The 16911-nt window shown below is 44.1% G+C and overlaps 1 protein-coding gene across 1 annotated transcript in view; it reads left to right on the forward strand.

Annotated features, from left to right (window-relative positions):
• The first annotated feature begins 219 nt into the window (after positions 1–219).
• Positions 220–16911, forward strand: part of GABRG3 (gamma-aminobutyric acid type A receptor subunit gamma3) — a 309032-nt gene continuing 292340 nt past the window's right edge. Inside the window, exons 1-2 of the mRNA XM_035115137.2 lie at positions 220–273; positions 9071–9219. Coding sequence (XP_034971028.1) covers positions 221–273; positions 9071–9219 — 202 coding nt within the window. The 5' untranslated portion in view covers position 220. The remainder of the gene's footprint in view (positions 274–9070; positions 9220–16911) is intronic.

Here is a 16911-nt window from a genome sequence, read left to right on the forward strand (position 1 = left end):
AGACCTGGAGGAAAAGCGGGATATGCCTTGCAGCGCGCAGAACTGGGAATAAGGAACAGCCAAGAGGGGAAAAGAAGAGAATATCCGTGGTTTGCTCTCCCTCACCTCAGATACCTCCTCCTCCCCTTTGCCTGAACATCTCCTGCAACCTCTTCTTCTTCCTCCTCCTCCTCTGGGTCTGCTGCACTTTCTCCCCTCGCTTGGCTGCGCTGCTCGGATCATGTCCGCTAAGCTTCTGGTGGGCTTCTTCCTCCTGTTCGTTTTCCAAGCCTGGTAAGTTTCATCTGGAGCGCTTCTCCTAGCCTGCTTCTCTCTCTCTCTCTCCCTCTCCCTCTCCCTCTCTCTCCCCCTCCCCCTTTCTTGGAATGTCCGTGTCCGAAAAAACAACCATCTCCAGCTGCCCAAAATAACGTTATGATGACAACAATTTTGGGGGTGTGGGTCGCTCTCCTCCACAGCCGTGATTTTCTCCCCAGCTGGGAAGAGGCGCCGTGAAATGGACCAGCTGCAAGCAACTCGTAGTCACACACTGTCACTTTGTAAGCCCAGATGCTGCTCCCTTCCATCCAAGCATCCTCTTCTCCCTTTCCAGGGCTCCAGAAATCGCGGGTGGTCCTCCTCTGGAGTCTCTCTCAGTCCCAAGCCCCTTCTCTCTCGCCCCCACCCATTGCAAAAAAAGGAAGTTTGCTCTGCACTTTGTAGGGGGATCTAAAGCGAGCCTTCCTCGCAAAGCCAGGCTTCTGACAGCCCAAAGCAGGCTCTGTCTGCAGGGGACGAGATTCCCCAAGTGGTTTGTGTCTTAAGTGGCACCCTCTTATTTCAAAATAAGATCCACTTGCGAGCGATTTGGGTGGCGCCGCGGTGAGATCGAAGGTTTGACGTTCACTCACCCGGGTCCAGATTTGGGGGCGAACGACGGCAGATCTTTAAACATGCGAGTCGAGGACCAAGACAGGAGGAAATTGATCAAGGCAATTAGCCTGATTAGCCCGCTTTTGTTTCTCCGCAGCTGATCTGGGGAATGTCTTGCGAGGCTCATTTCGTTAGACGGATCAAAGCGATTGCCTAAATATCTTGTCCGGGATTATCCAGAGAGATGGTTTCCTTTGATAATCATATTATACCGGGTTACGATAATGCCTCGGTAATAATCGTGTCACAATCCGTTCTGGAAAATGCCTGCACGGTCATTCAGAGAGCGATCTGCTTGCCCTACTCGGGGTGGTCTTAATGGGATCCCTTTTGCCGCTTCTTTGCCATCCCTCTCCTCGCAGAAATAATTCTGCTAAACTTCAGCTAACTGGCAGGATGTCAATCAAAGTTAACTCCTTTGCAGTTGCACCACGTTATTGGGGAAACCCACAATACACCTTCTGCTTTCCCTAACCAGTAACTTTACTGCATGAAGGTTTCATCATTCCTGTGTTATCCACACACCTCTAATGGTGGAGAAGTTCTGTTCCCCCTTTAAACTGCCCCCGAATATACATGGTCAGGGATGCCTGCAACCTCTCAATACAAAATGAGGTGAAAAGCCTTTTCATTCATCTAGAAAGGCATCCCGGAATAACTGGAATAACACTTTTAAAAAGTTTAAGATTCTGCAAATGGCAAGCTCCAGCTTCTCCCTTCATGGCCATCCAGGAGGGGATGCCTCCTCCAAGAGAACATCCAAAGATGGAGGCCTCTTGATCCGTTAAAGGAAGAAGGACCAAGTCTCTTGAGGCCCTTAAAGGGGAGGGGGACCTGGGGACCTTCAGCTGGCGTTGCATTGTAGTTCCCATCATCCCTGACCATTGGCCATTGTGCCTGGGGCCGAGGAAACGTAAGAGTCCCAAAGGATCTGGAGGGCCAGAGAGTCCCTACCCACTTGAAGACTAACGAGGAAGTGATCAGGGTTGGCTCTAGTCAATGAAAGGGTATGGTGCTATTTGTTGTCTTGAAGGTGCCACAAGACTCAGTTGCTCATCCAGTCTCTCTCTCTCTCTCTCTCTCTCTCTCTCTCTCTCTCTCTCTCTCTCTCTCTCTCTCCTCTCTCTCTCTCTCTCACACACACACACACACACACACACACAATGCAGATTTATTTATTTCACATCGTTGACTAAAATTGCTTTAATCAGGTGACAACTGTACACATTTTATTCTGTCATTTTGCCCGTTCTAACCCTTCCCATCTAACATGCAGTGATAAAATCACCCTGGTCTTATTGAATTGCTTTGGGGTTGGGGAAATGCTGCTGATGTACCCTTTTAGGGGAGAAATTAGAGCGTGGTGCATCTGAAAAAGCTTCAGCCAAAGATTAGTGTCTAGACTGGAGCAGTTGCTTAGTCTCAGATCCTTCCACAGTGTGTACAATGTCTCCTGGGATGCTTACAATGTTGACTGGCTCTCAGAGCTTCCTAGCTTTGATTTAGGAACCTCCAAAGCTGCCTTATATTGGCTCCATCTTGACTCACTATTGCCCACACTGATGGGCAGTGACTCTTGGGGGTTTCAGGTAGGGACTTTCCCTATCCTACTTGACAATAGGACCTTCTACACGCACCATTGCCTACTGAGCTAGGGCTGTCCCCTTCTTAGCAAGACCCAAGAGCCACTGGTGAGATGGAAACCCTATTGTGTCCTGCAGCAGATGAGCTAGCTTGATGAGTGAATATTGCTCCACTTTAATTCAATATTATTGCACAGAAATAACAACAACAACAACAACTTATTATTTAAACCCCGCCCAACTGGCTGGGTTTCCCCAGCCACTCTGGGCGGCTTCCAACAGAAAGATAAAATAAAAGAATCGATTAAACATTAAAAGCATCCCTAAACAGGGCTGCCTTCAGATGTCTTCTAAAAATCTGGTAGCTGTTTTTCTCTTTGACATCTGATGGGAGGGCGTTCCAAAGGGCAGGCGCCACTACCAAGAAGGCCCTCTGCCTGGTTCCCTGCAACTTGGCTTCTTACAACGAGGGAACCGCCAGAAGGCCCTTGGCGCTGGACCTCAGTGTCCGGGCAGAACGATGGGGGTGTAGATGCTCCTTCAGGTATACTGGACCGAGGCCATTTAGGGCTTTAAAGGTCAGCACCAACACTTTGAATTGTGCTCGGAAACGTACTGGGAGCCAATGTATATCTTTCAAGACCAGTGTTATGTGGTCTCGGCGGCTGCTCATCGGCAATGGTCGTACCATGCAAGCGACAATGGTGGCATGGTGGATGTTGCCTGATCAGCCCCATACAAATGGTTCTGTGTATTCCATACAGTTGCCAAAGGGAATGCTTTTATATATCAACCTCAAGGAACACATGAAGCTCTCTTGAGACAGACTCTTGGTCCATCTTATCGCAGGACTATTTCAACTGGTTGCAGCTCCTCTAGAGCCTTGGGCAGAGATGGGCATTGAACTCATCTGTTTAATTTGGGGATGGGGAACCCATGGCCTTCATATGTTGCTAGACTCCAATTTCCATCACCCCTCACCTTTGGTCATGCTGGCTGCAGCTAATGGGACTTGAAGTCCAGCAGCCTCTGAAGGGCTACAGGGTCCCCCATCCCTACTAAACTGTAGCTCCCAGGGACTGAACCATTTGCATGCGAAGTGTGTCTTCTCTGCCATTCTGTACTCTCTTTTTTAAAAAGCAATAAACTCCCTGACATAAGGAACTTGCCACCTAAATTAACTTGATCATAGTTGTGTATTGCTTCAGGCTCAACTAAATTAGACACATGCTTTTTGTTTTTCTTTTGTTTTCCTTCAAAGCAGCAGTCTTGTGGGAATGTGACTGGGGAAGAGGGACTGAGGGAAGAGGTGTTCAGGCATACTCCCATCCCATTTGCCCATCAAGAGGAACTCATACAGACACCATACTGCTACATTTGACATGGCTGGGCAAATAGCAGCTTCAGAAGGGTGACTCAGATCAGCAGGTGGGAAAGGGTTAAACACCCCACCTTACAGCATCACTTTCTTAATCAGATTGGAAACCCCATGCAACTGGTTTAATTAAAGAAAACACACACATAAAATTCTGATGAAGGATATCCCAAAGTCAGCTGCGGTATAGCACTTACCTTTGGCTACTTTGTAAAGAAGAGGCTGAGACTGTTGCTAAGAATAATGATAGAGAACTACAACACACCCCACACCATTTGATTTGGTACTCTAGCTCAGAAGTGGAAGCACACAAACAATTCAGCATTCTTCCCCTTCAGTCTCTGTTCCATCTCCTCACTCCACCCTTAGTTGGATCCTGTAAAATCTCTCTAGGTCCAAATTCTACCAGATCACACATCCTGCACAACTGCTGTCAGCTTGGATTTTTAATAAATAAATAAATAAACCCAGCCCCAACTCATTCATAACGTAAGTGCCCTGCTGAATCCAGTCAAACATCCTGCTTCCTGCAAGCCCATATGAAGACAACTCTCCCCAGCAACTACAAGGCAGAGATCTATTGCCTTCGAACATAGAGGTTCCATTGCTAATTTGACATCCTCATGAGTTTGTCTACCTCCTAAGTCAGCAGACATCATCATTTTTTTATTTTTTATTTTGTAGAAGTGAATTCTACAAATTCATTGTTCACTGCGTGGAAAAGACTCTCTTTGGTCTGTTCTCAACAGTGACTTTGGGCAGTCAATGGTATAAGTCAGTGGTTCTTAAACTTTTCCTCCCATGGACCACTTGCTGAGGGGCTCGGTGGATTTTTCTGCCAGGTGTAGCCATTGTACTGTGCTGTGCAAGATGTCAGAATAATTATAATTGCATTTTATTGTTTCTTTTATTTCTTAGAATTCCACTGTATTTCTGTTTGAATGCTATAGAAATACAAGAAATAAAAGAAACAACACAATAAGTATGCAATGTGCCACCTTCCATCTTCAATGGCAAATCCATAGACACCTGAATGAAGCTCATCCATCTCCTTGATCCCATTTTGTCTGTCCATTTCCAGCCCAGCTGTGATACTCTTTGTGAGCTAGGATGGCCAGAACTGTACACAATATTCCAAACTTGGCCACGCCATTCATGTATACCAAGACACTATGGTACCAGCCTGTTGCTTTTATACTCCTTTCTCAATAATTGCCTTTTCACCACTGCAGCATACTGAGTTAATGATTTCATTGAACTCTGTACTCATCACATTCCTGATATCTCTTACCTAGATTTTTTTTTTGCTGCCATTTTAGTGCATAGGCATGGCCGATTTTCTTGTCTAAGTATGGCTCACTTCCCACTTACATTGGAAAGTTTTACTCAGACAAGACCCATTGAAATGAATAAACTAAGCTTAGTCATGATCATTCATTTTAGTGAGTCTACTCTGAGTGAAATTTAGTTGCATACCACACATTGAATTTCATTTGCCATTTTGTTGTTCACTCATCCAGCCTAGAGTGGAATTTTAGTTATTCCCAATCTGCCTGGGGATTCGATATCTTGAGAAATTTGGTATAATCCACAAACTCGTCACCTCTCACTGCTTTTATCTGACTCCAGGTCATTTATGAATACAGTGGTACCTCAGTTTAAGAACAGCCCTGTTTATGAACTATTCAATTTATGAACTCCGTAAAACCGGAAGTAGTGTCCCAGTTTGCAAACTTTACCTCAGTCTAAGAATGGAAGCCAAACGGTGGAAGGGCACTGGCAGCGGGAGGCCTCATTAGGGAAAGCGCACCTTGGTTTAAGAATGGTTTCGGTTTAAGAACGGACTTCTGGAATGGATTAAGTTGGTAAACCGAAGTACCATTGTACATTAAACAAAACAGGCTCCTCCTCCATATGGATTGGGGGTGGGGATTCAATTGCTTACAATCAAAGTTATCCATTTACTCATACAATCCACCTCTTGTTCCTTATTTAGCTATTTACAATCCATAAAATGATCCATTCGCTCACCCTGTTACTCAAGGATGTATGGTGAAGAACTTTGTTGATAACTATTTGGGATAGTTACAAAGATAGCACCCTGCCCAGCATTTTGGCTCAGCCCTAGGCAGTACAGAGAGCATATTGCTAGTAAGATAAATTGAGGGTGGCCCACATTCTCTGTAGCCTGCAATGTGGGCAAATGACCTGGGGATCAGGTGAGCTGTGGAAGGTTTTTGTTTCTTGAAATAAGGACTCTGGGGAAGCTAGAGAAGAAACACCATTCTCAGTACAGGGCCATCGTACAGCCTGCATAATAACAAATGCTTTGAGGTTTCAAATCAAACACCTCTCCTTACATTTCCCATTCGTCAATTTCTTTCAAGCCATTCAATTTGCTACAAAAATAATGCCAATACAACCAGGCGCTTCTCCTTTTTACAGGGAAAAAAAGTTACAAAATGAAATCTCCCCTCTCACCGATAACATATATGCATGCTGAGTTAATTCGTATTCTAGTCTCACCCACCCACATGTAATCTGGTTACTGTACATAGCCATTTTAAAAACTTGAAATGCTTGACATGAATGCAGATATAGCCAAGCTTCACTTTCTTTCCCCCCCACTTCAAAGTATTATTTGGCAGCAAACATGTTCATTGTTAGTTTGCTATCAGTTCCTCAGGGGCACCGGTAGGAACATAAAAGATTTGAGGCTTGGTCCCGTAGAAACCAATTTTCATATGGAGACGTATATGTATAGATGCAGATTTTTATAATTTAAACGCCACAGAAGGCAGGGCAACCCTTTCCTCGTCCAAATTGCTGCAAATAAATTCTTTGATTAATTTCACCCCACAACAAATCACCCCAGATCAGTTCTTCTTCCATTCGTTTACCCTCTATTAATTTTTCCATCAGCTCCTGCTCCAAATCAAGTTAATTCCTCTCCAACAAGCCCTCTCATTGCTCTTTAAATCCACCATGCCATAGCTGTGACGCCCCACAGCTCCCCCTAGGCTCGGCGCCCAGTGTGGTGGAACCAGTCACACTGCCCTAAATCCACTTCTAGGAGCAGAATGGGACTCGGGTTGGGTTGTGGTTTCACTGTGGAGAAACCTGCCCAAAAGAAAGCAGGAATCCAGCAGTTGATATGTACTCAAGGTGCGACTCAACCCAGAACTACTCTGCATGCAATGGAGTTGCACTGGCTGCAGCTGAATACAGATGGAATTTGCCTTGTAGTCTTTAATAACTCACCTCCGAAAGAAAATAATTCATTTAATGTACCTTGACAAATCATGAGTGTCATCACGAGAGAGAGAGAGAGAGAGAGAGAGGGAGAGGGAGGGAGGGAGGGAGGGAGGGAGGGAGGGAGTACAATAAGGCTTAGAAATAAGTGCCATGGGCAATGAAACACAGCTTCCTTCCACATTTGTGTGTGTGTGTGTGTGTGTGTGTGTGTGTGTGTGTGTATATATAGTTCAAATATCCCAGACGTATTAAACTGTAATTTAACTTAGGCTGTACTCATGTCCAATTGCTTACTGGTGCATCATATAAATGAAAGGATGCTGCAGCAAACTCCCTAATGTAATGAGCAGGTTAACAAATATGGAAATCTACCATAACCCAACATCCCAGGAGAGTTACAAAGAGAGAGAGAGGGAGAGATGAACAAACTGGAAGGAAAGGAAATAAGCAAGATCAAAAATTTGTAACATTGTGCATGTAAAGAAAGAGGAGAGCTAGGAAAGCCTGCTTCGTCCCACAACTGCCTTGAGAAATAGACGAATCACATCCCAAAGTATCCTGTAATTGCTGCAACCAAGCTCCTCCTCTTAACTCCTACAGCCCCCAGACAGGAGGGAGTTCTGGGATTTTCAAGCAAACACCTAAACAGGGACTCAGAGATCGCATCCAGTTTACTTGACCCACCACAGGTTTATCCAGCAAGATCCCTCTCAGTTTACACCATGAGCAGAGCAAGCTTCCAGCACCCAGATCTGGCTTTGCTTCCTGTGGGCCTCCTTGTCTTCTATCCTACCGGACCTAACAGCCACCAGCCATCACTGGCTACTCCATCATGCAAAGTGACATGGACATAGAGGAGAGAAACCACACATGCAAAGCATGGCTTTCTATCCCCTCACTGTGAGGTTACAGGGAACCAGGTAGAGGGCCTTCTCAGTGGTAGCACCCACTCTGTGGAATGACCCTCCCATCAGATGTCAATGATACAAGTAACAATATAACCTTTAGAAGACATCTGAAGGCAACCCCATATAGGGAAGTTTTTAATGTTTAATGATGCTTCTGTATATTCTGTATATTCTGGAAGCCGCCCAGAGTGGCTGGAGCAACTCCGTCAGATGGGTGGGGTACTCAGTCAGATGGCTGGAGTATTGGGGGCCAGAGGGAAAACTCCCAAATAATGTGGGATGTGGGGCTGCTGGAGCAGCAGGGAGAAGCGCTCCAGTTCAGATGTGGATCCTAATATGAGTTAACTGAATGAGGTTCATGGTGGGGAAGTTCATACCCTACGCCCCATTCCAGGAGGATCGCCCACCCAACAATTCAGAGCTGCAAGAAGACATGGGTGACTGGAAACGTTCCTTCCATGAAGCTCATTCAGTTAACTTATCTTAGGATCCAAGGCAATGTGCCTAGGATACTTTTATCTTATTTTCAAACATGCTCCATTAAATAACTGAAATCTGAAATGCTGAGAATATATAATAATGACTTTTTAACAGGGTGACATGATCAGGAAATATTAAAATAACCAATCCTCCCTCCTTCACTTTCTTCCTGGGCAAGAGATGTGTTAAAAAGAAGCCAGATTTGAAGTTCTGCAGGGTGTTCTTCCACCACCTCAGGCTGCTACCGCAAGTTAAAAACTGCACAAAATAGCTCATCAGACTGATATAGAAGAAAAGTGGCATTTGTCCCCAGATTCATGATCTAATGAGAAGTAATGATAAAAGACTATTCAATTATTTTCCATTAGAGTGTCCTACTTAGACTTTCACCTGTGGCAGTTAGCACATCCTTTGAATTTTTTCTTCTTCTTTTAATGGGAAAAACAAATAACTCTGAATGCTCCCCCATGAAATGACTGAATTATGGAGGAAATAGAGACATTTCCACTGCCCTTCCTCATGTGACACTGTTCTATGGTTTATGTTTTGAATTGCAGCTCAAGAAAGGTTGACGAGGATGACTTTGAAGATTTCACGGCAAACCAAAAATGGGTAATGTCTCCAAAAACGCATGACACTGACGTGACACTGTTGTTAAACAAGTTGCTGAGAGAATATGATAAAAAGCTGCGGCCAGACATTGGAAGTGAGTGCTTTCTTTCCCTTTAATTTTCTGTAATGGATATATCCTATTGCAGATGGCTGTGTCCATATTTTCTTTTTGTTTTAGTAACCAATGTGCATGATCAGAGGCGTACATAGAGACCAATGTGTTTTGGTTCAGGCTGTCTACAACCTGCAGTAGAAATTGGATTGTATACGAGACACCGGGCAATCAGTAAATAGTACGAAAATAAAATGGTAAGGCTATAATTATATATAGTAGTGCATCATTGAACTCAGTGAGACTAACCTTTGAGGAGACATGCATAATAAGATTGTGCTGTTTGGAACATAATAAAAATATACACATTTTATAAAAATGGGTGCATTTAGACTTTTTAATAGTACACTTTGGCTTCCCTATCTCAAAAACTGTTGGAAAGCAGGGGAAGATACAGAAAAGGTCAACTGAAATGATCACAAGGCTAGACCATCTTCCCTTGCGTCAAAAGTTAAGATGTCCAAATGCTTTTTAGTTTGGGAAACAAGATGACTGATACTATGGAGATCTATAAAACTATGGAGTGAGAAGAGAGTGAATAGCTGAGACATTTTAATCCCTCTGTCATAGTACTAGAACTTGGGCACATAAGGAAGTTGATAGGTAGTTGTTTAAGGACAAGACGGATTGTATAGTTAATTAACTTCTGCAATTCACCATCACCAATGTGATAACATGCATTAATTTAGATGGATCTTAAAAGGGATTAGGATTAATTCACAGAAGATACATCTATAGCTATATATGTAGGTATAACCATGACATCCAAAAACAGAGGGTGGCATCCATTGGATGTCCATGACGCGCAGCGTAAATTAGTAATGCAGAGCCTTCTTCAGTAAAAGAATAAAAGCTTTACTGAGTTAAAATAAACTTGTTTGCAAATAACAGCATAGTGAACAGAAGATTAAACTAGCTTCAGAGCATACACAGTGTTTCCATTGAGCACAGGCTCCACCACACTCTGAGACTCCACCACACAGAGACACACACAGACACTGAGTGAGACACTGAGTCTGCCTGCAAGCAGATACAATACTTATACAGAGAGTGAGTCACCCTCAAGATGAGTGACAGTGATTCAGCATGCTAAATGATTCTGCAGCTTTTCAGCATTTCACAACATTTCTAGACTCCTTTACTGCTTCCTTTACTGCTTCTGCTCTCAAATACCTTTGTCACATCACAGTCCACCCCACTGACAGAAGCATAGCTGTCAACTTTTCCCTTTTATGAAGGGAAATTCCCTTATTCCAAATAGGATTCCTTGCGAGAAAAGGGAAATGTTGACAGCTATGGACAGAAGGCATATGTTAGTGGAACTGAGCGGGTGGGGTAGTTGGGAAATTCCTGCTCCAACTGCAGCCCTCTGCCACCCCTGAAACTCTGCCAGGAAGAATCCCCAATCCTCCAGAGTAGACTTTCAGTGGACTAGGGTACAGGGTAGAAGCGAAAAATAGTCTTCCTCCTTGTTCGGCTGAGGGGTGCCTTTCATCAGCAGAGGGTACCATATGAAAACTTAGATGTTCAGAGATAGTGTATCTGCGACAACAGGCTGCAGGGGGGAGATTTGCCACCATCACATTAATTTATGAATCTCCTTTTATATTTGTCTCAAGACAATTTACTAACTATTTAAAACCACTAAAAATAGTTTTATAAACCGTACAACCTCCTCTCCCAAGATGTTGTTTTTTTTAAAAAAAACAAAACAAAATGAACACCAAAGACTGAGACCTTTACATTCGGATAGAAAAGGTGGATGAACCCAAAAATTCAAAGCCACATAGTGGACACCTGTCTTATCTTGACAGGGATGCTGTTCCACACAAAAGGGGTATTCATACTGAAATCCCTGGTCTGAATTATTGCAGAGTGGGATTCTCATATTTTGGGGACTTTCAGGAGAAACTCATCTGCAGAACACAGTGACCTACAGGGTGATTTTTCAAGGATACACGAGAAGCAGTGTAGTAGGCCCTCTTCACTGCAACTTCTTGGAAGTTAAAAGCACATTTGTAAACAAATTTGTAAACAAATAAGAGATGGGTCCCCAATCCATATCAGGAATGCATTCCAAATTGGAGTCTCCCAGCTGCATTTTCTTTCCAACAGAAAAGTGGCCAGGTTAAGAATCCTCCCCCCTATTTAAAGTATTATTCATATAATGTATTGAAAGGCGAATTCCTGCTACCCGGTTTTGCTTAGTTTCTCCCTCCCAATGCAACCTCCTAAGACATAGTATTTGGTAGCTTCCTTTCAATCCTCTGGAGAAAGTTTTCCTCTCTCTGTGTGTTGTGTGTGTGTGTGTGTGTCAGTGTGTGTATACGAACGTACAGGGGATCAGTGTCAGGGTGCTGTCAGCAGCTCCTGGCTGGTTGCCCAGGGATGTATAAAGACAAGGAAAAGTTTCTTAGTCCTTTTTTATTTCAAACTTTACAGAGAGAGGCTACAGAACCCAGCCTCTTGGATAATGGCTCTGTCCCGAGTGAATCTCCATCCCCTGTCTCTCCCACTTCCTCATTCGTCACCCTCATAATCTCCTCTGTGGGTGCCGCTAAGTGGCCTGTGTCTTTGAGCTCTTTGCTCTCCTATTTTTAAGGCTCGCCAGGTTCTGGGAGATGGTGGGTATGGAATGCTGTCTAGTGACAACGTGTCAGTCAGCTGCTGCTCTGTCTCTGTCTGGAGCTCAACCTCCTCTCCCATTATTTCCCAACTTTCCCTCTCATGTGCCTCTGAGCTGTGACCTCCCACAAAGCACTGTTGTAAATCTATACTGTTTTCCTCTTCTTCCTCCTCCTCCTCCTCTGCCCAGCCCCTGACAGTCAGAGGGAACAGAGGAAGGGAAAGATCCATTGTGCAGTAATTTTTGCAAAAAGCAGCACCTCTAGCCAGACAGAATGCTCCTGTAGCAGCTTTGCCAATTGATCCACAAGTCCTTCTCAGATAACTGAATTAACACAGGGCCCATTTGCAGTGGCTTGGGCAGAGGAGCTCAGAACCCATTATTAAGCATGGATGAACAAATCGGGGACAGCCTTGTAGAATCCTACGAGATGGAAAAGGCTAAAAGACCATCAGGTCCAACTTCTGGGCTGCAAGCCAGAATAAACAAAATCCTCTAAACGGGTAGCAAGCAGAAAATGATTTGCCTTAACAAGCAGTTTGCATCCCTAGATTCACAGATCCCTGATTCAAGGAATAGATCTGGTGTGCTAAAAGTCATCCAGGTGTGAGGAATGGGCTGTAATGCATTTTACTTTTTAGCTGTTTGTTTTTGTTTGAAAACGCTCAAGTTTATTTTGTTAGGGAGGTGCTGTGCAACTGGAATTAATTTGTATTGAATCAGCCCAACGTATGCAGATAAAGAGACAGGAAGTGATTTGTGGATGAGAACAGGCTCCAGGACACACCTAGGTTAGGCACCTGCAGGCAGTAATTCTGCCATTCTAAGCAATAACTCAGAGTTAGCACCACTAACTTAACTGCCTGGAGTGTAGAGTAGAAGAACAGTATAGGACATTTCTGATGGTTCAAGGGAAAAATAGGTATGGAAGGAGAATTCCTAGTTACAGGTAGGTAGGAGAATTCCTGTATGACAAGATCCTGGTTGGGGGAGAGTACTCTTTGGTGCGGGAACCCCAGCAAAGATTTTAAATCCACAACATATGCAGTAAAATCAGGGCTCTTTTTCAGCCAGAACTCAGTTCCGGCACCTCTCATTATAATTGCCATTATAAGAGAACACGGGATGTGTTCATGTTGAGTTCCAGCACCCCCTTTTCTGGAAAAAACAGCACTGGGTAAAGTTGTTGGCCTCCTTTTGTCTCAATAGGCAATGGAGTGTGCCTCTGGGGGTGAAATCAAATCACTGTGTTTGCAGCGTTGAAGTGACCTCCCTGAGGCACGTCTGGGCAGTCCTGGGTTGCCCAAGATGTGGTCCAAAGCAAAGCAGAACAATACATTTGGCACCAGCTGAGCTGCAGGAATCGGTGGAAAGAGGTGTACAAGGCACCGCCCATTCTAGATTTGGGTAGGGTTTACTCCCTAGCCTTTTCTTTTCCTGAAGATATTCTGCAAGGCAGAAGAGGTTTAGGATCTGATTTATTTATTTTTTCTTAGAAGGCACCTTCCCATGTTGGCAAGCTCCATTTGCCCCTCTCTTCCCTCTACAGTATGTGCAGAAACCACCTTCTTGATTGATGGATCCACTGTTGGTCTTATCCGCTCAATCTTTGTATGCAGAGGAATTCCTTAACTCACTGAGGGTTTGAGATCCCTCAGCTACCCTCACCTGGTTTAGCTGGCCAGTCGAAGCCATTCTCTAACACCCCATGTGCCACATGCAACAAACTAAAGCATGGAAATCTAGGCTGTTTAGACCTTTAATATATGCCCTTGTGAGTTCCAAAACTTTCCTCTTCCTTTATCATAGAAAAAGACTACATGTTTGGCTTACTTAAAAACCTGTCCAGTTTAGCTGCTTCAGAGGCTGAGCTTCTCAGGTAGATTGAGGAATCAAAAGCCAGGCTGGGTGGCGCAGGGCGCCTATGGCCAGGCTGGGTGGTGCAGGGTGCCAGGGCGCCCGCCTGCCAGAGGGGCGCCGCGCAGCTGGGCTCGCCTGCCCGCCACAGAGCTGCGCCCCCGGCAGCCACGCTGTGCGCTGCGCCCTCCCGCCCACCCACTGTGCAGCTCCGCCCGCCTGCTGTGCTGGGAAACGGGGCGGGGGCGCCGGAGGGATCCGTCGCACCACGGCGCCAGGGCGCCAAATATACTTAAGACGGCCCTGTCAAAAGCTTGATTATTTGGTCCCTCCCAAGGAAAGCTAAGCCTGGCAGGACAGCTTACTCTATGGTATTAACCTTTTCATGCATTAAAATTATCAGAACGATTGTGTGCAACTAAGCCATTTCCCCCAAAGATCAGACGTTTTTCAAAAAGTGACACTTACAAGTGTGGGATAACACTTGATGCAGCATTATCTAACCTCCCCACAAACAAATCACAATGAATTCTCATCAAATAGCCAATGTCCTTTTATCCCCCTGCAAACAAATCAGGATGAATGTTCAATAAACAAGTAGTCTAGCAGTATCCATAGCCAATATGGCGTGGGTTTCTTTTTTTAAGGGTTGGGTTTTATTTCCCTGCTTGTATAACCCAGCTGCTTCACGAAAGGCAATTGGTTACTAATTGAACTCAGCTCATCTTAGTTCACTGCTAACACAACCTTGCATAATAAAATCCAGTGTTAGAAGAAAAGCTGTTCATATTTCAATTTCATGGCTGTGTCATGCTAGGCATAAAGAGCTTTCAACACCTGATCAAATGGAGCTCTTAAAGTTTGAACAATAACATAGTTCACAGCCAATCGCAACACCTGCAGCTAAATTTTGGAAGTGCAACTTCATTTTATGCTGGGCAGCTTGTCCCCAGGTCACAAACTCTGGAAATAAATCATCTCTCCCACACAGGCCTGGAATGAGCAGAATAAATCACGTTATGATTCTACAGGGAACTACCTAATAATAAAGTCTGTTTCCATAATGTTAGCTGTGGTTACACATTTTCCCCAATGCTGAAAGATCCATTGGCAAAATAATTCCCATTATCTCTCAGTATGCAATCATAAATCCTGGCTTAGATCAAGGAGTCAAATTATTTGACATCTCATATATTCCAACAGACGGGGTAGGAAAGTCCATATAACTCTGGACCGTATTTTGAGATACTTAAATAACTCCAATAAACAGTAGCCTACTGTATATTCCTTTGTATAAGACTACTTTTTAACCAAGGAAAATCTTCTCAAAAGTCGGGGGTTGTCCTATACGCTGGGTCGTATTTCTTATACGACGAGTTTATCCCAAATTCTATATTTTAACTGGAAAAGTTGGGGGTCGTCTTATACACCCAGTCGTCTTGTACGCCAGAATATACGGTAGTTTTTGTGAAGCACTTATCCTTGCAAATGCCAGCATAATGGTAGGAAAGTGAATCATCCTTGTTGCTGTGGTTTAATGGGATTCCATCTTCTTCTCCATGTCTTCTATTGGAAAAGCCCAACTTTTGAGCTCATGCAACTGATACTTGGGTACCCAAGACAGGATGTGCTGTCACCCATTGGTATGCTGCCCATTAGGGCTGGGTGATGTCTGCCTTTCAACATCACAATATACCACCAGCTAAAAATCACTATATACTGATATATCACAATGTCTGAAATAGGGATGGACCTATGTAGAAGTGTTGGCTGGCTCCATGGTTTTCCCCGCATTGTGATTTTTGCATAACAAGCTCACACATTCACAACATGATTCACAATATATCGCGAGGTCAAAAATTAAGAAACTGGCCTCACAATATGGACTGCAAACTGGTTTTGGATGATATATTGCCCAGCCCTACTGCCCATCATGCTGGCCAACAGATACCTTGTCTGAGCTGGCAGAGATAGTTTTGGACCTGGTGTGTGTGTGTGGGGGGGGGAATCCCTTGGAGTGTGGTACTGCAGTACTTCAACATCCATATTGAGCTCCTTTGTTAGGAATAGCTCAGGACTCCATGGCTACTATGAAAACAATGAGACTATACTAAAGTTAGTTGGGCTCTAGTGACATGATGGCCTATAACACTTGATTTAGTGTTCTCAGCCAGCTGAAATGCCAGTGGGGGGGGGAACATATTCAAAATTTCTTTTTCATTGATAAATTACTATTTGGTAAGATGACTATAGGACCTTCAAACCTCTTCAGAAGAGGACCAGTTAGGCTGCTCTTCTCCCAGAGGCAAGCTGATAGTCTCTTGGTGACCTTTGGGAGAATTTCCAGCTGGGACAGTTGTCACTCCTGGTGAAGTCCTGATTGATCAATGGGTTAAGGAAATGGTGATCAAAGGCCATCTCCCACTGACTAGATCCCAACCTGCTTCCTAAGGAGCTTGGCATGATAAAGCAGCTGGGATGGTACATAGATGGAGGAAAACTCAGGAGAAATCCAACTGAGCATGGGTTAGAACTCATTTTAAGGGCTACTAATTTTGCTGCCTTATTACATTCTTTGGTAACCATTACAGTTAACTAACTCTTAGACATAGGACCGCCTTTGAAGCATTTGGTGCAGAATCAAATGGCCAGATTATTAACTGAGACTTGCTATTCTGACCACAACATTCCAAGTGCTTAAAAATCTGGCGTCTAGGTCTTTTTCTGGGCTCGATTCAGAGTCCAGGCATTGACTTACAAAAGTCTTCAATGGTCAGGCTATCCAAAGATCCGCCTTTTCCCATATCAACCTGGCCATATGCTATAGTGTTCAACAGAAGCTTTCCTCTGTGCCACCAGGCACTAGGCAGATGGCAACTGGAGACTGGACCTTGCGGCAGTGACATTTAGGTTTTGGAACTCCCTCCTCAGAAAGATTTGTGCGCTGCCCTATCTTTTATATTTCTGGTGCCAAATAACATCAATATCATTCAGGTGAGAATTCAGGGAGGAAGGAGTTTGACATTTCATCATTTTATTGCTTCAGTTTAAACTTTAAGCTGTGTTTTATTTTTGATGTTTCAGTTTGATTTCTTGGGTAAGGGATAAAACATTAAATGCATTTCATATTGGCAGAAAAGGCAAATGGCATACATAGACAAATTAAAACATATATATATATATGCATGCAG

The sequence above is a fragment of the Zootoca vivipara genome, chromosome 4 (genome assembly GCF_963506605.1).
Source record: "Zootoca vivipara chromosome 4, rZooViv1.1, whole genome shotgun sequence".
NCBI classification, from domain to species: Eukaryota; Metazoa; Chordata; class Lepidosauria; order Squamata; family Lacertidae; genus Zootoca; species Zootoca vivipara.